Raw genomic sequence first — 26503 nt, 5'->3', positions numbered from 1 at the left:
GTAGAGGGAACCAATTTGTAAAGCAGTCTTTGAAGCCCATTGTTACTGTGAGTTGATCAGTGGAGGCATGAAGGAGCCCCTGTCATGTGTTGAAGTAAAGTAAAAGTGGAATACCGTTTCATTAAACTTGGTGTAGTGACTTATGGAACGGTTCTCCCTGAGCACAGTGGTGGAGGGAATACGTGAAATCGCCAGTGAGGGAACCCAACTGGTTGACTTACAAGACTTTAGCGTGGCTTTGCTATTCACTACTTCATTGTTTATATAGTAATATTCTACCACATTTTATGGAAGAGCTGTAATTTTAAAAGAGATATCTCTCATCGTTGTCAACAGCCCTCTACCTTCTTTTGAATCCCGTTGTGTACAGACTCAGGTGATCTTTTACCTCTCCTCCTATAATCATAAGCCCTATCTAAATTTAAGATATTGTTATCAGTTCAGTTTAAAAAGTCTTTGTTATATTTTAGACTGTAGTGAATAGGGACCCTTCATAGTAAACAAACAAGCCAATGTGAAAATATTTCAGTTGAAATTTGGGTAGCAAATTTGAAAAAACTGCTATAGGGTCTCTATGAGTCAGCAGCGGGTTTGGTTTTTTTGCGTGGTTTATCCATTATAAGGAGACAAGTGATTATTCTTGTTTACAAGTTATATATATCTTATTTTGAATTTTTACGTAAATAAACACGGAGTCCCTGGGTGGCACAGATGGTTAAGCATTAGCCTAAGAGTTGCTCATTTGAACTCCCCCAGAAGCACTTCAGGAGACAGGCCTGGTGATCTGCTTCTGAAAGGTCACAGCCTTGAAAAACCTACTCTTTGCGCATGGAGTCTCCATAAATTGGAATCCACTCAGTGGCAACTAACAACGACAGATGAACAAATGACATACACTTTGGATACTAAAACTTTGAGGATGTAATTATATCACTCAAATTAGCTAGATAAATCCAAATATTTAGAGTTGACCATCAAAGCCATCATTTCTGTGACTTACCATGTGGTGTTTTCAGTATGTTTTGGAACTAATGCTAGTTTTTTTTTACTTGGGAAATAGGTTCCAGTGATAAAAGAAAAAGTTGAGGCAGACTTTTTGTTTGGTTGTTTATTTTGTTTTGAAAGAAATGAGAAGATTAGAGCTATAGAACATTTAAAAGAAACAACTACAAGGCTTTACAGATTTCTGTTAATCAGACCGAAATCTGGAGTCTTTTTAGGGGAGTTGCCAAGAGCAAAGCCACACCTAAAATTACTGAGAGCCAGACTTCATTCCATAATGGTGTCCTGTTGAAGCACGCTTCCAAGTCATGTGGAATAGAGTGAGGGCCCCACGTGACTGTTTATCACAGGTATGACTAGATGTTCCAGCTTTTTATACTAGAATTGTGCATTGTTAACATAAAGAGGGAAACTTTTAACCTGTGTTTAACTTAAAGAGCCTTAATTGGTAGTATCCATAAGTTTCATTGCATTGCATCACTGGGAGTACTGTGATTTCATTTAGATTAAAATCTTGTGGAGCTAATTTGAAAGTAGGTCTCAAGATATTATAAATTGAGGTGATAAAACAGATAATAAGCTTAAGTAGAGAATCCTTTGAGGTATCTTCGATCAAAACACTTTTCATGATTCCAAAGGGAAGGCTTTTTTTTTTTTTTCTTACCTTTATGGTGTAGGTAATGTTTTTGTAATTTATTCATTTATACGTCATTCTCTGGAATTGAAACCAAGCCTTATTCTTGTTTGCGACCAGTGTTCCTGACACAGCTGAGTGTACTTCCTTTGAGATTAGGCGTTCCAGTGAATGACGGTTGAAGATTGAGGGGGTTCCCAAATCATCCATACTGCAGGTCCATAATTGCTCATCAACCTAACTCGAAATTGAATTACTGAAGGTGATTAATAAGATTGTGGCAATGGTTTTTGAAATCATTAATTCAGAAGTCACTGATTGAGAGTACTAATTGTATCTGGTATTGTAAAAGAAAACCCAGTTTGCTTAAACAGGAAAATTGAAAGTAGCCCAATAAAATCTGAAGAATTATAATTCTTTTGTAACCATACCTCTATGGGTACTGTTTTGGCGTCCTGGTGGCACAGTGGTGAAGAGCGTGGCTGCTAACCAAACGGTCAGCAGTTGGAATCCACCAGCCTACCTCTTGGGAACCCTATGGGGGCAGTTCTACTCTGTCCTATAGGGTCGTTAGGAGTAGGAATCAACTCCATGGCAATGGATGGGTACTGTTAACATGAAATCAATACGAGAGCAGTCATGTGGATTCTCAATGCCTAAACCCTGTTTTGATATGTTAACAAATCATCTTAATCTACTTAGTCTTTAAATAAGGAACTAGACCTATAGTATAAATTCCAAAATATCACAACAAAAACCTAATGATAATGATGATGTTATATCTCTGGGAGGAAAACCACATAGCCATTAAAAATCATATTGTAAAAAAAACGTATATATGTTGTAGAAGAATTTTGTTCCTGTGAAGAATATTCACAGCAAATTGTTAAATGTTTTTAAAAAGGGTCACAAAAGAATGTTTGCAGAATAATAACCATTTTTATTTAAATATATGTCATATTTATTTCTGCATATATGATAATTTATGTAATGTTTAAAAGACAGGCCAGAAGGATACACAAAAATTGTTATTTAGCAGTGGAAGTTTTCTCTGGTTTCTGTGTGGTGGGATTTTGAGTGATTTTTGTTCTTCCGGTTATTTATTTATCTATATATTTTATATATATATATATGACTCGACGGCACTGGCACTGGGTTTATATATTTTAAGTTCTATAAGTGTCTGCATTAAGCAGCATACATCAATTTTATAATTATGGAAAATGTAATATGGACTTTAAAGAAATATTTAAAAATACATGTGATTTTTTTTTTTTTTTGTGCTTTGTAGTTCCATCTTCTTATCAATTTAGATGGGTCTTATTGTTAGTTAATTAGCTCAAATGTTTGAATTTTATTTTTAATTGACTGCTTAAATTGTTTGAACCCTGAAGCATGAACCAAGCAGATCTGTTCTTCCTGCTATTTTAAATGATCCGTGCTTAGCGTATGGGAAGCTAAATATGACAAACTAGCATGGCATTACTCTAGGTTACTCATGCTTTTTAATACAAGTTGTGCTCGTGCGTTTCCAAAACTCACTACAGCAGGGGACTTTCTCTACCTTTTTGCAGTTCTTTGCACACTCCTGTTTATTCACTGCAAGTTGTTTGACCTGCAGTGGTTCTCAAGCCATGAGGCCCAGTACCTGCCAGCGCACTCTCCTCTAGGGCTTTCATCTTGTTAAGCTTAGAAGGTAACCCCTGCGAGCCACCATTAGGTGGACCCCAAAAAATGAGTCCAGTACACCGTGTGCTGTCTGTGCCCCCTCATAGCTATTTGTTCATCCCGGCAGTGTAGTGCCAGCTACATTTTCTTATATTTGTTTATGAATCTGTTTCCCTCTGGAAAACACAGCAATTATTTTGGGAGTAATCATCCTAATGGTTACCCTTTGTGAAAATGCTTACCCTGTATTAGAAACTGTGTTACCACTTTGCATACATTGCTGCATTTAAACCTCATAACATTATTAAAAGTAAACATTATTTACTTTATAGATGAGAAAACGAAGGTTTTTTGGTTTTAAACAAGCAAAGATGTGAAAAGAGAACTCCCGGCTCGGAAGGCAGAACCAGAACCATAAACCAGTAACCAAATATGCTGATCTCAGTGAGAGAGCTCAGTGCTCCAGCTGATGGGCAAGTGCATCCTCGGAGCCCCGTCCAGCTCCCGAGTCCATGATGCTGCCTAATCATTTTTCTAACTCTTGTATCAGCAGAATAGCTCCCTTGTACACACCATTCTCACAATATCGGGGGAGGGGGGAGGTCCACTCTTAATGCCCTGACTTCAGAGGAACATGATCGAGGTCTTAACTTCCTACTTTCAGACACTATTTCTGAACTTTAAATCTTATATCTAATTTCATTGGTCCTGAAATTATAAGCTACCACCCATCTGTCCGTCTGTCGTACCGTGATGTCTTACAGTTTGCTGTGCCATCGGTATTTCAAATACCAGCAGGGTCACCCATAGTGGACAGGTTTCAGCAAACCTCCAGACTAAGACAGACTGGAAAGAAAGGCCTGGCAATCTACCTCCAAAAATTAGCCAATGAAAACCTTATAGATATGTCACTCAACTGTACATGTAGAAATTCTTGAATTGGTGTGTGGCTTGCTGTGTATATTCTCAACAACAACAAAGAATTAAATAAATTATACCATTTAAAAAAAAAAAACCCCTAATGGTTAACAACAGAATATTGTCTAAGGTTGCTAATGAGCCAGAGGTGACTTGATGGCAACTAACAACAACAAAGTTAAAAGAAGGTGTGACATTGGTGTAGTTACTGCCTGCCTACTCCATGCTGGTTAATGATAATACCAATAAGAACTTTCATTTATTGAACACTTAATATTGTGCTACTCCTAGGAAGTGGTTTTGCTACTTTCCCACTTAACAGATGGGAAAACTGAAGCTCAGAGGAATTAAATGGCTTGTGCAGTTTTATATTTTTACTTTTTCAGTGAGTTACTAAAAAAGTGCACTGAGGATTTGAATCCAGTTTTCCAGACTCTCCTTTAAATCAAGGCTCTGTCTCTTGCTAACAGGGTGGCTTTGGTCTAATTACCTAACCTACTCCTGCCTGTCAGTTTCTTGACCTGTAAAATGAGGGTGATGGCCTGTCACTTGCCTTAAGGTTGTGGTGTGAATTAAATGACTTACTAAATGCAAGGTCTTTGGAATAGTGCCTGACACATAGTGTCTGCTTAGTATTTCGGTGCTATAAAAATAATAATTACTGTTAATATTATTACTCACTGGATTTTAACATTGAAAATAATATATCAAACAATACAGAAGTACATGCAGCCAAAAGGATCCTCTTCTCACCACCTCCTTTCTCTCCCCAGAATAAAGAATTTGATGTTTGTCCTTCCAGAACATTTCCTACGCCATCTCAAGCTATTTTAAAGTTGTCCTTTTGTAAGTAAAGTACAGGTTGAGAGTGAAAATTCTTGTAGGGTCCTTGAGAATGGGAGAGTGGAGAGGTAAGAAGGGAGATGAATTCATTTAGCAAATATTTATTGAATGCTTACTGTGTACTAAGCACCTCTAAGTGCTGGGAGTTCCTCAGATATGGTATGTATTGAATTTCTGTTTTGATCATTTATTGATTTTATTTTCTTTTTGGATTTTATTTAGGATATGATGCTTCAGCTTCTCCGAGGTCTGGACTTTCTTCATTCTCACCGAGTAGTGCATCGCGATCTAAAACCACAGAACATTCTGGTGACCAGCAGTGGACAAATAAAACTGGCTGACTTCGGCCTGGCCCGGATCTACAGTTTTCAGATGGCGCTTACGTCAGTGGTGAGTGAGACAGTGTTGTTTTTTTACTAAACTTATCTTTTCCCCTTTTAAATAGCAAATTGCCCCCTTTCATGTCCCTACTGCTCTTAATGCCTGCAGTCAGTTGGTGGACAGAATGTCTGCGCGCTTTTCTTAGCAACAGGTAGGGGGAAAGCATTCTACTTACAACTGCAGACACATCCAGGCTGACCTTGTTGTGGACATGACCCATTGCAGAAATAGCCTATTGCATCTTAGCCACTAGAGAGGAATCAGTTACAAGTTTCCAAATGCTTTTTGCCATAGTCACTATTTTCAGAACTGCATATATAATGTCCGGGGAACACAGCTCAGTGTCAGGGAACAGAGAGCTCTAGGAACTTTGCCTGACCTGTCTGCAGCTTCCTAATTTGAGAAACAGCCAGAGCACCTATGCAGGTGTGTGAATGTACTCCCTAAACTGTGGTGCTGATGGTAAAGAAGAAATTAAATTTACAGTGAACTTGAATGACCTTTGAGCATGTAGCACGCCCTGCCATGTGAAGGCTTCATCCAAGCCAGAATAGAAAGAATGAACCCAAGGGCCCTGTTTTGACAGAGTGGCAGTTAAGATATCCTGTTCTTTGTCTCATTCAGATACAAAACCATAATAGCTATTTACTTGGGTTAGCTTCTATTCCTCTTTACATTTCATTGTTTCCAAGATGAGTTTTCATGAAATTCTGCACCCCAAATATAAAAAGAGGCTAGGCTAGGCTGTAGCTCAATAGGAACTATAGAGGAACCATGGTGGCGCAGTGGTAAAGCACTTAGCTGCTGACCCAAAGGTCAGTGGTTCCAACCCACCAGCTGTTCCACAGGAGAAAGAAGTGACAGTCTGCTCCTGTAAAGATTACAGCCTTGGAAACCCTGCGGGGCAGTTCTGCTCTCTCCTGTAGGGTCCCTGTGAGTTGAACTCAATTGGACGGCAACAGGTTTAGGTACTAATTACTTTCCCCTTTGAAAGACCTATTTTACATACGTGAATTCGAATTCGTTCAAAGATACAAAAAGCCAAAGAGTGCTCCTCTGCTATGCTACTTATTTTGGGCAGGAGGTCGGAGTGGAGAATCCCTTTGATTCAGTGACGACTATAGAAACGTTGCCGTCACAGGTATAAACCTTGAAAAAAAAAATCTTCTTGGGTCAGTATATCTGTCATTCTTCACATATAGTTCATTTTTACCCTTGAAGTGGTTCTCAGTCAGGGTCAGCACTGCCCCCCACCTTGGGGCAGAGGAGAGATTGTTAAGAAATGTATAGGGGTATCTTTGGTTGTCACAAGAACTTGCGGGGAGATGGGGATAGCTGATCCTGGCATTTAGTGGACACACTTCAAGGAGGCAAACATTCTGCACAAAAAGAACTGTTTACCCCAAATTCCAGTAATGCTTCATCTGGGAAACCCTGAGGGAGACAGACGTAGAAATTCAGGGAGAGAAGCTGGAAATTCGGAGAGAGATAACTTGCCTTAGAAGATGATTCAATGTACAGCAGTCTCCTACCCCCCACCACAGGAATATGGATACAGCCTGCACATAATAAGACCACTTTAATTTCCCAATATTATATACTTGACCCAGAGCTTTGGTGTTTTTGAAAGAGCCCTGGTGGTGCAGTGGTTAAAGCACTCAGCTGCTAAGCAAAAGGTTGGCATTTCAAACCCACCAGTTGCTCCCCAGGAGAAAGATGCGGCATTCAGCTTCCATAAAGATCACAGCCTTGGAAAACCTATGGGGCAGTTCTACTCTGTCCTGCAGGGTCCGAATCGACTCATCGGCAGTGGGTTTTAGTTGGTATTTCTGTGGCGCATTCCTTGGAGTATCAAGGTAAATCCTGCTTGTTTCCTCTTTGCTCAGCACGTACCATTTCTGTTAAGACAAGGCACAAGATGATGATAAAAGGACAGTCCTTAGCTTTGGGCTGGGTCAGGTGAGCCCTTGTATTCTTTAATAATCAGCCCAGAAAGGGTTGAGTCTGTGTTTCCCCAGTGGAAGGGTGAGGTAAGCTGTGGGCTTCCCTAGGAAGTTGTTGCACATTTTGTTTCGGGGGCCCTGGGGAGAAGCTTGAATAGGCCTTGTGATCTGGAGAGCCATCAGGGGAGTGGGTGGAAGGAACTGGTCTCCTAGGGTACAGTAATTGAGGGAAGGGTGAGACACTTTACTTTGATTCCCCCCAAATGGGCGCTAACAACCATAAATAAAAACAGGAAACCTAGTTGGTTTTTGGTTTGTTTTTTTGTTTTTTTGCTTAATAAATTTGAGGAATGATAGCCCAGCTTGTGTGTAGCATCAATTAACATTCCATTCCTGCTGAAAGTTGATATGTTCAGACAAGAAAATGTAGACAAATTATTTCACAGACAGAGAAAAGGGGAGAGGCTGTCACATATACATGAGTTTTCAGTATCTGGTCTGTACTGCATGCTCTGTATTTCCTACGGTGACATAAAGAAATGTTAGCAGCTGGGAAAGACACGAACAAATTGAGACTTTATTTGAAAGAATGATAGCTGGAATTTAATGGCAGCCATAAAATTATATGTTTCCTATAAGGTATTGCATTTTTTAATTTTCCCACCATTTTAATAAATCTTGATTTTGTATTTTTCTACTTAAAGGAAAAATCCATTTAATGAAGGAATCCATTGATTTACGTGCACATGGCAATGTGTAAAGACATCACAATTTTTCATATGGAAGTGGTATTTATTTTTAGTATTTCTTCAAGAGAAAAAGACTGCACACCACTTCCTGGACATAAACATTTTGAAATGGATTATGTCATACAGGAACTAGGACTGAATTTGTGGAACATTAAAGGAATTATAAGTAAACTGACATCTTACAGCCATGAGAAATGCTAACATGTTTCTTATTTTTCAACGCCTGGCTCAAACGTCTCCTTCTGGTACCCCCTGCGACCCTGGGTGACACAGCAGTTTTGCAGTCAGCTGCTAAGCTAAAGATTGGCAGTTCAAACCCCCACCCCCCTGTGGCTCTGCAGAAGAAAACCCTGACAGTCTGCTTCCAAGCCAATTACAGCCAAGAAAACCCTATGGAGCTGCTCTACTCTGTAACACATGGGGTCACCATGAGTTGGAATCAACTCAACGGCAGCGGGTTTGGGTTTTTTTTGGTACCCCAGCTGAAATTAATCTCTCCTTCCTCTCAATGTTACCAAGGTTATGTCTTATTATTTCCCTTATCAGGCTGTGATATCCTTGAAGGCAGACATTGTGTCTTATTCATTTGGCATCCCTCACAGTCCTACGGTGTAAAAAAAAAAAAGTGTAGGACCTTGTTTATTGAGATAGGCACTCCGAAAACGAGTGAATGAATTGACAGATGCTGACTTGTAGATATAAACAGTTGGTCGTAATGAAAATAGGGGAGGAATTATTTTATATGTTCATGGTCTCATTTGATGTTTCATAGGTATGTGGTGGTGCTAAATGGAAAAACTTATTAGAACATTTAATTTAAAACTTACGTTTTGTACCTTAGTCCTGATTAATCAGCAGGTACCTGTGTTAATGATCATGAAAGGTACACTCTGGAGCTCCAGTCCATGTCAGGATTGAAAGGATAATTTGAGCCCAGATTCACAGATTGAGCATTGTGTTTATGGTAATCGTCTCTGCTGCCTCCCAAAAGAGTTACATATAGGAATTAAACTTCCTACCCTACTCTGAAAGCTGTAGAGATAAAGGAATGCAGTACTGTTGTAATTTGACTACTTAATTGAATTTTTTTTTTTAAAGCCTGCAGTATTTTGGTATTAGCAAGCATTAGAAGAGGGATCATATTCCTCTAGGATAATTAACATTCTCTAAATGAAGATTGGGTGAATTATTAGACAACCTTTACTGTGTATCAATCAGTATCATTATATACTGTGTATTTTCATAATGTTTATGTGTATATGTATATGATATTTCTATTTATTTGGATCAATGACAATAGCTTTTATCCTCTCTGAACGCTTCAGAATTTTTTCACATGTAATGTAGCCCCTTTGAGGTGCCATTTAGCAGCATATATTCCCATTATAAGGCATCACATGACAGATCCTGGACTACCCAGTGCCGTCGAGTTGATTATGACTCATTGTGACCCTATAGGACAGAGTAGAACTGCCCCAAAGAGTTTCCAGGGAGCACCTGGCAGATTCGAACTGCTGACTCTTTGGTTAGCAGCCATAGCACTTAACCACTACGCCAGCAGGGTTTCCAATCCTGGACTACTGCTCTGTAATTCCTAGACCACTATGCTTTATGCCAGTATTCAATAAAAGGCATCTTTTCTGGGTTAATTGGGAAATTAGCTGTTCTAGATAAGTGAGTTGTCCACGCATCTTAGGATATAACCTTTCTGTTGTTGTTGTGTGCCGTCAAGTCGATTTCGACTCATCGTGACCCAATGTGACAGAGTACAGCCACCCCATAGGGTTTTTTTTGGCTGTAATCTTTATGGAAGTAGATCTCCAGGTCTTTCTCCTGTGCAGTGGCTGGGTGGGTTCCAGCAGCTAGCCTTTTGGTTAGCAGCCGAGCACTTAACCATTCGCATCACCGGAGCTCCTTATATCCTCTATATGCTTGTCTTTAATAATTTTGCATTTTTTCATGAAAGGTTCTATTTCAGTCTTTTCATAAATGGAATATACTTAATGTTAGTTGGCCTTTGGATAGAAATTAATTTAGGACAATCACTATAAGTCTGAGCTATAGCTGTAGGTGGTGTGTAACATAGGGCCATGTCCCCATTTGATAAGTGAGGGTGACTGCCCCTTAGACATCTAACTTTTTGTGCTGCCTCCAGAATAATACACGATGTCTTTATGGGGCATTGCCGCTCAACATACAGTCATACATGCACATGTGCCCATACAGAAGAGGGGTTGTTAATACCTATTTCTTTAAAGGTTGTAGAATTAAGATGAAGATGGCCAGTGTATGTATTAGACCCAGCCATGAGGGGCCCCTACCCTGGGTCTCACACATTAGAGGAGCCTGCTCTGACCCTGGTCCAGCCATGCCTCCCTTCAGGGGGCACAGAATTCAGGGCGCTAAGGAGACATGTCACCTGGAGGCTAAGTCCTCTATTTCCACCAAGACCACACTCTGAGAGTCAGAATTCCCTGACCAGGTGGCGCTGAGTATACTTCTAGGAACTGCAAGGGCTCTTAACAGTGGATTGTGCCACCTGTGTGTTCACCCCTAAGTCGAAGGGGCAGTTGTTCACAGGCATGGAGGCAAAGTTGGGGCATGTGGACTGGAGTATCCAGAAGCATGGATGTGAGGCCCCTTGCGGTGCAGGAAGGAGCTGAGAATGTGAAGAGAAGTGGGGGCTGTTGAACTGAGTCCTTGACATAGGCTATTTTTATCAGAAGAGTTTCCCTGAAATCCTGAAAAATCAACTTTTGTGCCCTTTACTGAAATACTACATTTGTGGAAATCCAGAGAGAACAGGTTACAGGGAGGTTCTTTCCACTGTACATAAGTGACATATAAGGATCATGACTCATGTGGTTATGTAATGTCTATGGCAAAAGTATTTCAAGAATACACACATATTCAATAAAATGACTATAAGACTAGCTAAAATTATATTTAGAGTCATTGTAAAATCAACATCTCTAAGTACTTCCCATGTCAAACGTGGTCTATGGTGCAAACTCATTTTTGTCTGTTGAGATAAGGGAAACAGAGACCACTGCTCAGCTGGCAGCTTCAGCCATACCTGATTGTGCCCCTAGGCCTGACATGGACAATCTCAGAAGCAGAGCCTGGAACTTCGCCAGCAGCCCTGATGATGACTCTGATAATCCTGAAGCACAATGGCCAGCAGCTGAGGGAAGGAACAGCCTCCTCCTCTGTTTACGATACAAAATCATCTTTTTTTTTTTTTTTTTTCCTAACCAAACCATAGAGCATGCAGGGCGATAATGTTATTAGACTGAGGTGCTTTGGGGCCTCTTTGTCAACTGTCTTATTTGGACAGTGGGGAAAATGAGACTCAGACAGGCCATTTGTGAGCAAAATAGATCTGAATTCACCAAATAGATTGTAAATGACCTGGAAAAAAAACCAAACCCAGTGCCGTTGAGTCGATTCCAACTCATAGCGACTCTATAGGATAGAGTAGAACTGCGCCGTAGAGTTTCCAAGGAGAGCCTGGCAGATTTGAACTGCCAAACCTTTGGTTAGCAGCCGTAGCACTTAACCACTACACCCCCAGGGTTTCCTAAATGGCCTGGAGAATTCTAATATTTATTCTGGCCCTTGCACACAGCCCCAACTCTCTCCTTCTCGTCTCCACCATAGATTCTAATACTTTAGGAAAACTATCTTCTGTGGAACGTAGAGGGGTTCTGTGAAGGTTACCCAGAGGTTCCACAAATATCCAAGAGTCTATTTTTTAAAATATACTTTAAATCTTGTTAAAATTGTAATTAAAAAAAAAAAAAAACTAGTTCATACCACATTTTGACACAGTGGGGAACACTGAGGCATGAACGTGTGCCTCCTGGTTAACTTTTTTTATGCAGACCTCATAGTAAGACTTCTGTCACACTTACACACACCTGGATGTTTTGTAAATGTATCATTGCTTAGGAAAAACGAGTTATTCTCTTGAGTTCCCTCCTGTGTGTGCCTGTGCCCTTGAAATCATTTAAGTGCATAATCTCAATGGCAATTACATTGTGCTGCGCTCACTCTATCTGAGACTACTTTGAGGACCATCCAGGGCAATGCCAGTTTTGGTGTTTTTATATCCAGGGGTGATTGCCAGCACCCGGGCAGTTGGATCCAGTCACTCCTAAGGACGTTCACAATAAAGATGCCCGGGGGTAAAGAGGAGTCTGCACCTTAAAATGTTGTTGTTCCTTTTGGTATTTCAGTAACTTCACCTCCCGGGATAAAGTCCAAGATTAGCCTGCCTTAAACCAATTTCTGCTCTGCAGTGAACAGTATTACAGTGACTTTCCAGCATATTTAAAGGGCCTTTATAAAATCATTAGACAAAAGGAAGATTTAGTATTTTTTCTTCAAATACCTGTGCCTACCACACACATAATTTAGAGTAAAATTCCACTGTGTACGGTAATGGAAGAGTGGAAATGTTCTCCCGTCTTTTCAGTGACTTAATAAAATTTTCACTGAGCGAATTTCATTCCCTTTCTCCAAAGGTCTTTTTTTCCTCATATCGTCTTCTCTGTCAAAAGATGTACATGGCCTAAAAACCTCTTTCACTATGTAGAAATAACCAAAAGGCAAGAAGTAAGTAGTAAACAAAGAAAGACTTTGCTCATACAAGTTTTATAAAATACAGAAATTCATTTGGGGATATTTTTAATATGGACATTATAAAATTCCCAAAATTGCTTTATTTAAAATCATTTATTTAATGCCAAAAGTATTACAAAAATTATTTTGCTGATACTCTCTTCTTCTGCCTCTGGCAATAGATGGTTTCCTGCTCTGACCCCAGTGTTGGTATCATTCGGTAAACACTGAAGGAACACTGTGGCTCTAGAAACTTTTTGATAAGCCTAGGGGAGAAGATGAATGAAAAGGAGTCGTGGCATTCAGTCAGCGAATATTTACTGATCACTTTTTCATGTGCCTGGCTCTGTCAGTGACCCTGAGGGATGATGGTGAACAGAAATGACAAGGTCCTTGCGCTCGTAGAACTTAGAATCAAAATCCTAATCAAATAGTCATGCAAAGAACTGTATAATTGGGAACAGAGAAAGGAATTCTGTCTTAGTCATCTAGTGCCACTGTAACAGAAATACCACAAGTGGATGGCCTTAACAAAGACTAATGTGTTTTCCTTACAGTGAAGTAGGCTAAAAGTCCAAACTCAGGGTGTCAGCTCCAGGGGAAGAAGACTTCTTCTCTGTGTCGGCCTTCTCATCAATCATCCCCCACACTAGGAGCTTCTTTGCACAGGGGCCCCAGGTCCAAGGGACGCACTGTTCTCCTGGCACTGCTTTCTTGATGGTATGAGGTCCACAACTCTCTGCTTGCTTCCCTTTCCTTTTATCTCTTGTGAGATAAAAGGTGGTGCAGCCACACCCCAGGGAAACTCCCTTTACATTGGATCAGGGATGTGACCTTAGTAAGGGTGTTACAATCCCACCCTAATAACATAAATTTACAATCACAACATGGAGGACAAGCACACAATTCTGAGAATTGTGGCCCAGCCAAATTGATACATACATTTTTGGGGGGACATAATTCAATCCATGACAGATGCAGCTCTGTGAGGACTCAGGAACCCACCTAGGCTGGGTTGGGGAAAGCACTCCCTGCCCATCCACTCAATGTTACCGGTATCCTCCTTTTGGAACCCACCTGGCTGTAGGATCCATGGATGTGCACACCATGCAGTCTGAGCTTGTTTTGTGTGTGTTTGGAATAGTTCACTGTCCAGCACCCAGTTGGCACCACCAAGTGACAAAGTGAAGTAGGACCAGAGATTGGAGAACAATGTCATCTTTTACAGGAGAAAATAAATTGTTTATGCTTGTTTCCTCTTCGTGCATGTTGTATTTACTATGGAGACCTGGCAGGGTCTGTGCCTCGGCTTGGGCAGCCGAGTTGCTCCCACAGAAGTCTCCAGACGCTGCCAGTGCATACTGAATAAATCAAACCAAGAGCATTACATGCGCATAATGGAAAAAACCCAAAGCCCTGTCGCCTCAGCACCTCAGCGAAAGTGCAGGACACACCTCTGAAGCAGGAAAGGCTCCTGTAACTCCCTCCCCACTCAACATCTCCTTGCCATGACACAACCAGTTCTGTTTTGTTAAAACTTCCAGTTGCCAGTACATATTTCATAGTTAACAATGGAGTGTTTGTGCCGGTTTCGTTTTCACTTTCGCCAGTGAGGGAAGTGGAACACAATGGGGGCAGTGCACAGAGCTGGGAACAGGACACGTTTTCTTTAGGATTCCCAGGGCTGGGTATGTGGAAAATGCCAGAGCCAAAACAAACATGAAAACCCATCCAGATCCTCAGTTGGGCGTTCTCGGTAGTAATAAAACACATTTTGAGTTACCGTCTGATAGGTTAACTCTGCCACTGCGGTGAAGGCAAACGTTGGTGACCACTGTGAGAACTTCTCCCACGGAGAAGGATAATGTGTTCCATATTGCACAGAAAGCTGTCATAGGTGTGTGTGCACGCATGTGGATATTTAACTGCATCAAGTATATTTGTGAAGTTAATCAAATCACTGCTTTCCTTTTTTATAAAAGATAGTCATTCATTTGACTCACCTCATTCTAGTTCCTTCGTAACTGGTCACTGTTGTGAATTAGTTCTGGACTAAAACAGTTTAACTGTATACTATTGCCCAGAGGAGGTTTTGCTCAGAGAAAGGACAGGATGTTCTTTGCTTCCTCCATACATCTCTTCTGCCAGCATGTCCTATCAAGGTATGGCATACCTAGTGTCTGGTTGTATAAATCTCAGAAGCCTGAGGTTACATTTGAAATGTGAAGACCAAGCATTGTATTAGGGTTAACAAGACCAAATGGTGTAGAGAGGTTTTGCAAGCAAGCAAAGGGATGCAGGAGATTTAAAAAAAAAAATGGGTGCCTCCTTACATTTAACATTCTTAAGGTCGTATTCCTTCAGTGGTTGGCCAGGGGCTAGTATGACCAACTGTTTGATGAGATAATTTCATCGCCCCTAAAGTTGCTTAACTCCAGTGCTGCGTTACGTGCATTCAAACGAGTATGAAACATGCGTGGTCTTGGAACTGAATATATAAGAATGTTTATGTAACTTGGATTTTTATACCCTCTTTAAATCCGTAAATACTGGTACTTCTTGTGTTTTCATGTCACCACCTCCTTATAAGGAAGGGAAAGGTAGCAGTATCTTCACTTTACTTGAGTTTTGGTCATCTCAGTGTGAGTTCCTAAGTCCAAGATGTATTATTGAAACCCCACTTTTCTTACATTGGACATACCCATTTTTATTCACTCAATCCAAATCTGATTTTAGTGATTCCCCAGTGCCTAATGAATGAATCCCAAACTCTGTAGCAGGGCACACCAAGTTTTTTGCAGCGTAGCTCCAACCTACCTTTCTGTCCTCCCGTCACTACCCCCACCCAGAGACCGCCTTCCTACACTTAAACGCATATTCCTCGTGGTCTGCTAACACCATCAAATTTCTTCACTCTTCTCTGAACCTAATTAAGTTCTTGCACAACTCCCAGATTTCACAAATGAATCAGTGAATGAATTTCCAACTCTGCATTTTCCATGTTGTTGCTGGTGTCATTTCATCATCAATTATAGCATCTAAAGACTTTATTTGTTTTAGACGCAACTTTCAGCTAATCTCCCAGTGGCCTGCGTCACCCCCTGATAATTTGAGCACTGAAGGAGTAACACTGACGCTTTGAATGTGTGTCTGGGCATCCATTCCTAACCTTCAGATAATTACGGTATTTATCCGTTTGTTTTTTTTTTTTTATTCAAGATCCTAAACCTTCCTATTCCTCCCCAATTTATGCCCTTAGATTTTCTATATGGCGTGTTTTAGTTTAAAAATTAAAACTCTTGGGATCTTGGGAGAAACTATAGTGTCACTCATAGGAAAAGGTTGAAAATACCTGCATTGTAGTTTTTTTTACTCGTTTTATTTAGTCTACTTGAGTCCTTGAGAAGATTAGGTGGTGTTTCTGTTAATCTGGACAGGCCTCTCCAAAAGTTAACCTCAAATTTGTCTTTGTTATTACTTTATAATACTGGATTTTCTTTTGTATTTTGTTGACTTTATTGTTAGCATTCTAAATTTGTTTCTAATAATGTTCTTTGGTCTCTGTTGTTCCAGCTTTCTGCTTTCTTTCAGTCTAGGTATTGAAACACAGCGTGAGTGACATTGTTGCACCCAACATCTGTAAGCATACAGATGATTTTTAAATCTCTCATAAGTTTGAATATTAAATATTACAGTTGGCTGTGGAGGAATACTGTACCTTCAGGTCTCAGGGAAACATCCAAAAGAAAGAAGGGGAGAGCGTAGGAGAATTTACTTTAGTGCTGCTCATATATTTATTTTCAAGGCTGGCAGAATCTAAAAATGGGTCTGTAAATTTAACAGCTCAACCATAAAAACCCCAAAATAAGGAAGAAAAATCTCTACTACTTCTAGGTTTGGGTACTAATATAAAGTTACAAGACTTATTTTCCTGGTCTCTTTTGTCTTTTGTTGTTTTTGTTTTGTTTTTTTTAATTTCTAAAGCTGTCCTTCCTTTTCTTCTTTCCCACTTTTATTTTGATTTTTTTCTTTTTAAAGGTTGCTGATGCATTGTAATGTATAGAGGTGTTTTCGGAAACTTGGCTGGCATACTTCAGTTGTAGATTTCTCTGGTGACGTTAAATACTATCTGCACCTTATGTAACGCTTGGTGATTTCAGTGAGGTGAGGATTGCACATGGCATTAGTTCTTGTGGGAAAATATGCTTCAGTGGCTTACTGGCACTGGTTTTGGAATGTGGCATTTAAAAGTACCTTTTTACAGTGGGAAAGAATTCTGTCAAGAATAAACAGTCTGACCTTGTTAAAAGGGCCAAAGTCTGTCCATAACCTAGTTCCAGAAAACGAGCTTTTCCTCGTTTAGAAAAAGCAGAATGGAAAAAAAAAAAAAATACAACTAAACTTTCTAAAGAATGGGAAAAGTTACTGTCAAAAGTAAGAAAGAAATTCCTAAAATGATGGTCTTCACATATATTCATGAAACTCTCTTTACCTGATTATAAAACCACCCCTTTGCAGAGTGGGCCAAAGATCAGGACTACAGTTAGTCAGAAAAGCTGATTTTCTTTTTCCTGGAAAGACAAGACTGGCTTCCAGAAAGGAGCTGCAGCAGGGGCTATGTATCATGGACCAACCGTGGGAAACCAGCAAGCTTGGGGAGCTAAAGAAGGAGTAAAAATTGCTACTGACTCCATTGCCTGTAGGATAAAGTCTGTAACCCTGAGCTCTAGAATGCACGGGTCTGTACCTAACCTTTCTGTCCATCCCTGCTTTCCCACCCACCCCAGCCCATTCACACACACACACCTCCCCGTGATCTTGCCGCTTCAGATTTTTCTCCTTCCCCTTAAAACGACTCTGTGCCAGTGTGCTTAGAGCCCTGGTGGTGCAAAGGTTAAGTGCTTGACTGCTAACGAAATGGATGGTGGCTTGAACCCACCCAGTGGCTCTGCAGGAAAAAGCCCTGGCAATCTGTTCCTGTAAAGATTACAACCTTGAAAACTCTATGGGGCACTTCTGCTCTGTCACATGGGGTCACCATGAGTCAAAAATTGTCTTGATGGCACCTAGCAACAACTGCTTAATTGCCTTTCCCCTTCTCAGCTTAGGTAACGAACTCCTACCCATTCTTCAAGTCTCAATTCAAATGCCACCTCCTCTCTTAGGTCAGCCTGACTCTTCCAGGATAAAGCTAGGCACTTCCTCTTCTGCATACTTTTGATTTGCCTGTAATGTAGCAGCTATTATATGATATTGTCTTCATTGTTTAGCTTCTGTCTTCTATTTTTTTAAAAAGTAACATTGTAAAATAACCAATTTCAGCCCTTGAAGTAACAGCCAGGCACATGGTAGTTGCTCAGTTAGTGTTTGTAGAATGTGTATATGTAATGAAGTAAGAGGAGTCAGAGTAGGGGAGGTAGAGCAAAGCTGGACTGGAGGAGACTGAGTGAGCTTGGGAAGGAATTCTCTTCCGTAAATATTGACTTCCCTGGAAGATGCCAGTACAGCTCGTATCTACATCCATTTTGAAATTTCAGCACCAGGAACCAAACCCATTTCGTTATTAGTTACTTTCATGGCTGAAGCCTCGCGTTTATAATGAAATTCTGGAAAACTTTTACCTGGATGCATGACTAGTTGGTTGAGTGGTTGGTTGTTGTCAGAGAGTGTGCTACACCTTGATGGTGCTAGTTTTGGTTGTAACTATTTCTAATGTTAAACAACTAATTTACCAGAAATAATTCAAGTTGGGGGACATTTTTAATACGATTACAGTGGAAAAATACCTTTAAGAAAACTGCATATGTTTTAAAAAGTCAAATGTGTCAAATAAATAATGTAGTACCTTGCAGATAGGCTTATAGCAAAGGTTTTCAAAAGCAGCCTATGCAGTTTAAAATATGATTAAATAGATTAAAATGTACTTTCTTGAGCCTTCTCAGGATTATTAAATATGTTTTGTAAGGCTGCTTACTGTATCTGTAGCCACTCTAATAAGAACTCGATGATCTAGGTGTATGTACAAAGGTGCTGTAACAGGAAAAGCCAGAATGGGCCATTGTGAACTTAAAAGATGTCAAAGTACAGAAAAAAAGAGACATGTTCTTCTTATACCTGGACACAAATTGACCGCAGTAATGCCTTTGTCAGGCAAGTAGAGGTTAAAAACAGAGCACTGTATATAAGATTTTGATAAGATTAAGTAAGCGACCCGTGTGAAGTGAGAAAAGCATCTTCAAGTATGAACTTTCTTTAGCATTTGTATAGCAAGTCAAAATGCAATCTGCCTTGTCCTTACTGTCTGACTTCCCTGCCTTTTCTTTATATTTATTATTCCATTTTAATTTCTATGAGGATTCCTTGATCTTTGGACGTGGGACTGAGATACCACATCTAAATGCCACATTGCTGCTATCAAACCTGCAGCAAAATCCAATTTGTATTTTCCGTCAGGGGTCATTTTTATTTGTAGTTTATGTGTGCTCTTGTTTTTAAAGGCACTAAATTCCCAAATGTTCAATTATAATTCACAAATCTTTTTAGCTGTATAATATTTTAGGAAAAATATGCTTATCAGTTACTTTAAATATCCAATAGTTATATCGTCCATTTACTCCGTAAGTTCATGTTTTTTTTAATTTGCTACCAGGAGTCGTTTTTTAGAGAGAAAGAGGTAACACTATTTGTAAGAGATGATTTATCCAACCCTTTGGCCTTTTCTGTAGTTTCTTCTGCATTCTTTTTGCAGCACTTGTGTACATGATTCTTACCTTTAAACTCTCTCATCCTTTTCTTTTATCAGGTAAAAAAAATCTGCATTTTTTTCTGATTGCAAAAATTATTTAAAAATTGAAACATTTCAGGAAGATAAACAGTTAACAGTTTGATAATGAACTTTCGTACATTTTTCTATTTCTGTGCAACTCTTGGTGTGTGTGTGCATGCATGTGCACACGTGCACACTTACAGTGTACATATGGTTTTTGTCTGCTTTGGAGTTTTTTACTTACTTTTCTCTATTTAATTTCTCTCAGGCATTTTTCATGTATCATATATAGCCTATTTTTTTTTTCTCCCTTACTTGCATTGTATAAATGCACCATAATATTTTTTACCCAGTCCCCTAAGGTGGACATTTGGTTGTTTTCTCGTTTTTTTGGCTGCAGTGAACATCCTTGGGCTTATATATTTTCACCCAAATACTAATATTTTTGCAAGATAAGTTTCTAGAAAAGTCATCATCAAGGCAAAGGACAAAGAATGTGCATATTTAAACATTTAATAGATAATGCCAAATTGTTCTTCAGAAAGGTTTTGCCTCACACTTCCACTCTCCCTAACAGAGTCTGAGTGAGCTCTCTCCTCTGTCCCTTCTGGGTGTCTCTGGCCATCGCCTTTGCTGGCCCATCCTGCTCCTCCTACCCACTAATAAACCATCCTAAATGTTCTAATTTCAGCCCTGTCTCGGATCTCACCCATGTCTATGACTTTAACTTTTATCTCTGTGCAGGGAGGCTCCCAAGTCTTCAGTTCAGCCTGAGAACCCCTCTAAACGTCAGACCCTCATCCCCACTCTTCTCTTCACATCACCACCTAGTGTCCCATGGACAACAGAAACATAATGTGACAAAAATGTCACTTGCTAGTTTCCCCTGCCCCAGGCAGTTCTGCTTCATTTTTCTTTCTTCAACCCTTTTACTAGTAACCATTCGACCTGAGCATGCATTTGGTTACAAGTACGGAATGCCCAACCAAAAGTTACTTGAATAATAGGAATTTTTTAAACTGACATAAGAAGTCTAGAGATAGATAATTCTGCAGTTGATGCAATTGCTCAATGGTGTCATCCCTCATATTATATTGTTCCTGTAATCAAATATTAAGAAAAGTCCTTACTGAGTTGATTATTTCCTCCCTCATGGTCTCAAGACAGCTGCTGAGGCGCCAACCATCACATCCTTGCATGAGTGTTCCAACCATGAGTAAGAAAGCAGGGACCAAGAAGGGTTTCACTGCCTCTTTGATCAGGGAGGACAGTTTTTTCCAGAAGCTGTCTCCAGACATTCACTTATGTGCCATTGCCTAGAATTAGATCACATATCTACGCATAGAACAATTACTGAGAAAAAGGAATCATTACCCAAATACATGTCTGATAGTCTACATGAACAACTGCCTTCTGTGCAGTGAGACTGGAAGAACGGGATAGTGATGGTACCCTACCATTGTGGAACAGTTTGATCAAATGCTTTATAGAATTTTGATCAAAAGGGGGAAAACGTAGAACAAAACTTCAGATTCTCAGTGAAATCCAGAATTTCTGGAGCCATTAAGGCTGGATAAGCCCCTAAAACTATTGCCCTGAGATAATCTTGAAACTTTAAACCAAAACTATCCCCCTAAAGTCTTCTTTGAACCAAAAGATAGCTTATTAAAGTACATCTGCTTTGAGCAGTATGCTCTTTTAAAGAATTGTGTAAGATAAAATTGACATCACCAACTCAGAAGGCTGATGGGAAGCTTGGGGGGCAGTGAGTTTAAGATAATGGCGGTGGAATAATGTGGAAAAGGAAAGCAAGAATGGTAGCACAACTTGAAGAATTTAACCAGTGTCACTGAATTGTACATGTAGAAATTGTTGAAGTGCTGTATCTTTGGTTGTGTATACTTTAACCAAAATAAGATTTAAGAAAAAAAAAATTTCTTAAAGGAAACATTACCATGGTTGACTTAAACCAATCTTGCTGTAGGTAGGCACACTGGTGCCCAAAGAAAATCAGGGTTATGTTAGCCAGGAAAAGGAGGAATGGCTATTGGGCAGACAACCAACAGTGACAAGCCCTTCATTGATCTAGGAAACTCCCCAAGGCAGCAGGGCCACTGTGTAAGTAGAAACTTACACTGCAGGTTCCTTTCAGAGGTCCACGAATATACTCAGTGATGTCTAATAAAATATTTTATGAAGTACAGTGCTTTTTTTCTTAGTACTCCACATATGTTGAAAGCAGAAAGCTTTAGAATTTCATGGACATGTTGATCAGGCTATGAATACTTACCACACTCATCAGGACTATGATGCCTTAGGCTCTTTAATAATAGTAATTAGCAGACACTGAGCTTGAACAATCTGCAAGTAATCTACAGATAACACTTTCATATGAGAACTTGATTAGAAATGGCAGAAGCTAAGTATGGTTTTTTAGAAACAGTGAGGCAGCAAGAAAAAATATGTTAAAGTAATGAATCTTTTTTTAAAGATGTATTTTATTAATGTATTTATATAACTTATAGTATTTAACATTTATTAATGCATTTAAATATGTTTAAAAGTAATATTAATTACTTTAAGTATATATGTGTGTGGAAACCCTGGTGGCGTAGCGATTAAGTGCTACGGCTGCTAACCAAGGGGTTGGTAGTTCAAATCCTCCAGGTGCTCCTTGGAAACTCTACAGGGCAGTTCTACTCTGTCTTACAGGGTCACTATGAGTCGGAATCGACTCGACGGCTGTGGGTTGGTTTGTTGGTCATAAACAAAAAAAATGTATGTATACCTAAATCTGAAGTATATCTAAATCTGAAATATATCTAAATCTCTCACCTAGCCAAATAAACCTTGGTGAACCTAGAAGGCGAACATTTTTAGACTTAGGAGAGTCAAGGAAGTTTTCACAGGGGAGGTGACTTTTGAGCCAGGTCTTCAAGAATTAGGAGGGGTTTGCATGGCAGACAAATAGGAAAGGTGCATTCTAGATAGAGGTTTGGGAAAGGACAGAGCATGTTTACAAACGAAAAAAGTCAGACCCGTTGCCATTGAGTCAGTGCCAACTAATAGCTACCCTATAGGACAGAGTAGAACTGCCCCATAGGGTTTCCAAGGCTGTACATCTTTACAGAAGCAGACTGCCCCATCTTTCTCCCCAGGAGCACGAGGTGGGTTCAAACCGCTGACCTTCTGGTTAGCAGATGAACTCTTTAACCACTGCGTCACCAGGGCTCCCTGCATGTTCAGCAAATAGTGAGCAATGTGGAGTTGGTGATCAGGATATCTTGGGAGAACCTGATCAAAATTGGTTTTGGTGTCCCCCCCTCCCCCCACCAAAGATTAATACAGTGTGATGAATGGATGGGTAAGAAGAGTTAGGCCTGAATTAAGAAATTGCTGTTAGGGAGACCAGCTTGGAAGCTATTTCAAGAGAAAGATAGGATGAGGATCTGAAGGAAGGCAGGAAAGGAAGGGAATAGAAACTGGAGATAGAGCCGGAAAAAAACTAGGGAAAAACAGGTCCATGCCAGAGTCTGATATGAAACTTACCTTATGAAGGAAACAAGCTATAAAAAATAATATTCCTTTATATAATAAAAATATTCCTTTAAATAATAGAATAAGAATCTGTGGTCATAACTCTTCATATGATACTGAATAGTTGATAAGGGTGGGCACATGCTCAGAACATAGAAGCCACCCACTATTGATATATAATTATTATTTTTTTATTAGCAGTTACATGAATATGTAATTTCTTTTGATATGATTAACACGTCCATTTGAAATATAACAGATCATATAGAGTCTGCATAAGACTTCTCACTAGTAGTTGTGTGAACCAGAAATTTTCTAATGGTTTAGTGCTTGTCCCAATTGTAATTAAGATGAATCCATGAATTTTTTTTTTTTACTAACAGAACCTTGTTCTCAAAATATTTCTTTTCATCTGGACTTAAATAGGAGGATGCATTACCTTATTGGATGTAAAGTGCCAGTAACATGGTTATGTTCTGTCTAATTAGCCACTTGTCTTTCTATTTCTCCTTTTTCATCCCCATAATCCAGCTTTTGCTGAAGTTGGCAAATTATATAGTTTACAAGTGGTCATTATATGACTAAACCCTAATGAGGATTATGTAGTGTAAACAGCCACAAAATACCATGATTTCTTCTTTTCATTAGACAACAAGCACCTTGAGGGAAGAAACGGGACATCACGTGTATTATGCTCACTAAATAGTAATTGGTAACGATGTACTTCAAAGATGTTTATGTCCATTATAAAAGTAATATATACTCATTATAGGCAAATTTGTGTGGTCTTGGTTTATCTTCATTCTCCACTCTCTCGGTTAAGCTTGTCCATTCCTTTAAAAAAATGTAAAATTGATTTTCTTTTTTTTTTTTTCAATTTTTAGATTTAGAGAAACCATACTGGGTATGATTGGGCTTTGGAAGAAAGGTGGAAATCAATAAAGAAAAGTGTAGAATGCTTTTTCACCCCTTTGTCAGCATTTTTTCTGCTTGGGCTGCTTCCCTTAGCCTTTCCTCCCTTACTGCCGGTAAGGAATAGCAAATTTAAACATTAAATATTGGATGCAATTCCAAAAAGAACCCATTCAGTTTGAGATTTTTGTAAAACTAAATGTGCCTGAATTTTCACCACCACTACCATGTATTCCCCCCTACCACTACCCACCATATTATACACTAGGTAATGGTAGTTTCCATTAAGTACTTCCCTTTCTTGAGGCCAGACATTGTTAAGTTGGAAGAGTATGGGAGGACATTAGAATTTAAAGCATTATATACCTGGTGTTCTTTCTAATACTGGATTAGTTTATTTTGTGAGTGTATGTGTTTTCTATATCTCATCAGGTATTGGTGAATAAATAGTTCACACCCTCCCAGGAGAATAAGCCCTTTCTTTTCTTTAAACAGTGACTCCATTGATCCTGTTTTAGAATTTCTTCCCTTGTTTCTCTCTTCCTTCTTGGTAACATTGTTTTTGAAGTCTTAAATTGATTCAGGTGTTCCTGGAATGCTCCTTTTTCTCCCCTGCTATTTAACTATGGCAAGGAGATAATTTTTCCAAAAATTTTGTTTCATCCAAGAGGCAGTAGAGCACGTTCCTTAAGGGAACAGACTTTGGAACCAGATCTTGTATTTGAAGCTTCTCTTGCTGCTTAACAAGCTGTGGGACCTTAGGCAAATTCTTTAACCTCTCTGTGTCCTGGGGTCTCTCTGTTAAAGTGAAGATAATAATAGTACTTTAAAGGATTATTGTGGGAATTAAATGAATTAGTTCATGAAAAGAGTAAATACTTGATCAAGTCCTGTAATTAAATTACATAGTAGTAATATTCATCTGGAAACCCTGGTGGCATAGTGGTTAATTGCAACAGCTGCTAACCAAAAAGGTCAGCAGTTCGGATCCACCAGGTGCTCCTTGGAAACTCTGTGGGGCAGTTCTGCTCTGTCGTATATTGTTGCTCTGAGTTGGAACCTAATTGACGGCAACAGGTTTGGTTTGCTTTTTAATATTCATCTTTGCACCTGAATATGAAGACAAGTACAGAAATGAGTATAACAAGTTAAACCATTTTCTTACTCAAGTGTAAGTTATTAATATCTTAGAGAGACCCTTCTCTTTTAATATTGTGTAAGTATTTTTCAAAAGGAAAAATGTTTCTAGACTTCCTGAAATGAGTACATTGGAGAAATCTAATTTCCACTTTCAACATTTGTTAAAACAGTGTTAACGTTTGGAAAAAGCAAAAGATTCTTTCCAAGGGCATACACATATCTGTTCTCTGCATACAAAAAATTCAGTGTGCAAACCCAAACAGTTGCAGAATTTTCACTAAGAGACTAAGAATGGGTGAGCATGTTACTGTAAATGAATGTATAAACTGTCCAGCTTTCAAGGACCTCTCTCAGTGTGAAACCTCAGAGTTCCAGAAATCCAGTGCAGTTTCTTCAGTCCTTGCTTCTTGCTTACTTTCCACCACTAGGCAACTACTTGGGGAGGGAGAGAAACTGAGTTTTGGCCCTGCAGCACAAACCTTCATGATTGTACTTCTTTTCTTCTTTATTTCACCTACAGGACCAACTCTAGGAAGATAAGAAAATAATTTATCAGGAAAGACATTACTATATTTAATTGCTGTAGGGAAAAAGGTAGATGACTGAAAAGTAACAGTTCCTAAATTATGAAATTAAATTCCTTTCCTTATTGTAGTCAAAATGGGCCTTTTAATCTTATTTCTAGGCTAAACCATTTTGTATTCCACTTATCACTTTCTCTTGGGAATAAGTGCTCAGTAGTTAGTATTCGGAAAGTTTTATTTCCCAGATAGGTTAGATTCTTCCCTAGTGAATAAGTGGCTCATTGTATCATGGATTCGGCATTAATGTCACAGATAACATACATTTCTTTCCCATAGTCTACTTAAGATGTGTCACATAAGTACTCTTCTTGCTATTAAGCTTTCAAAAAAAATTAGTTAAAAGAAATTCCTGAGGCTTTCAGCCCAGCCCTTGTATAACCTGCACTGTCTTGTTTTGTTTTACAAAGCAGTGCAGGAATGCCCCCCATTCACAAAAGGAGTCAGTACTTAAGCTAATAATTCAATGGCATATTCATTCTGCCATTCAGGTGGCACTTCATACAATTGCTTACTCTCTAATTTAGTTTTTAAGATTTTTTTTTGTCTTAGTTTCGTTGTTACCTACCTTGTGCCCTGATTTAGGATTCAGATTAAACCACGATACTATCTCTGAAGAAAACGTACTCTGGCATTTCTTAGATTCAAGGTAAAGGTGTGGTTGGGCCACATAAGCTGTATTGTGTGAAGTATGTGATTCAGGAATTTCTGCAACACGACTTGACTCGGATCCAGCTCTCTTTGGATACTTCCTGCCCTGAACTCCCACAGCACTTCATAAACCACGTAATTCAACCTTTACATGA

The 26503-nt window shown here is 39.3% G+C and overlaps 1 protein-coding gene across 3 annotated transcripts in view; it reads left to right on the top strand.

The window, feature by feature from the left end:
- CDK6 (cyclin dependent kinase 6) overlaps nt 1-26503 on the top strand; it is a 276759-nt gene that overhangs the window by 131973 nt on the left and 118283 nt on the right. For all 3 annotated transcript variants that reach the window (XM_049894331.1, XM_049894332.1, XM_049894335.1), the window contains exon 4: nt 5288-5455. In XM_049894331.1, the coding sequence (XP_049750288.1) occupies nt 5288-5455 (168 nt within the window). The remainder of the gene's footprint in view (nt 1-5287; nt 5456-26503) is intronic.

This window comes from Elephas maximus, chromosome 8 (genome assembly GCF_024166365.1).
Source record: "Elephas maximus indicus isolate mEleMax1 chromosome 8, mEleMax1 primary haplotype, whole genome shotgun sequence".
Taxonomy (NCBI): domain Eukaryota; kingdom Metazoa; phylum Chordata; class Mammalia; order Proboscidea; family Elephantidae; genus Elephas; species Elephas maximus.
This window is presented reverse-complemented; position numbering and strand designations above follow the sequence as displayed.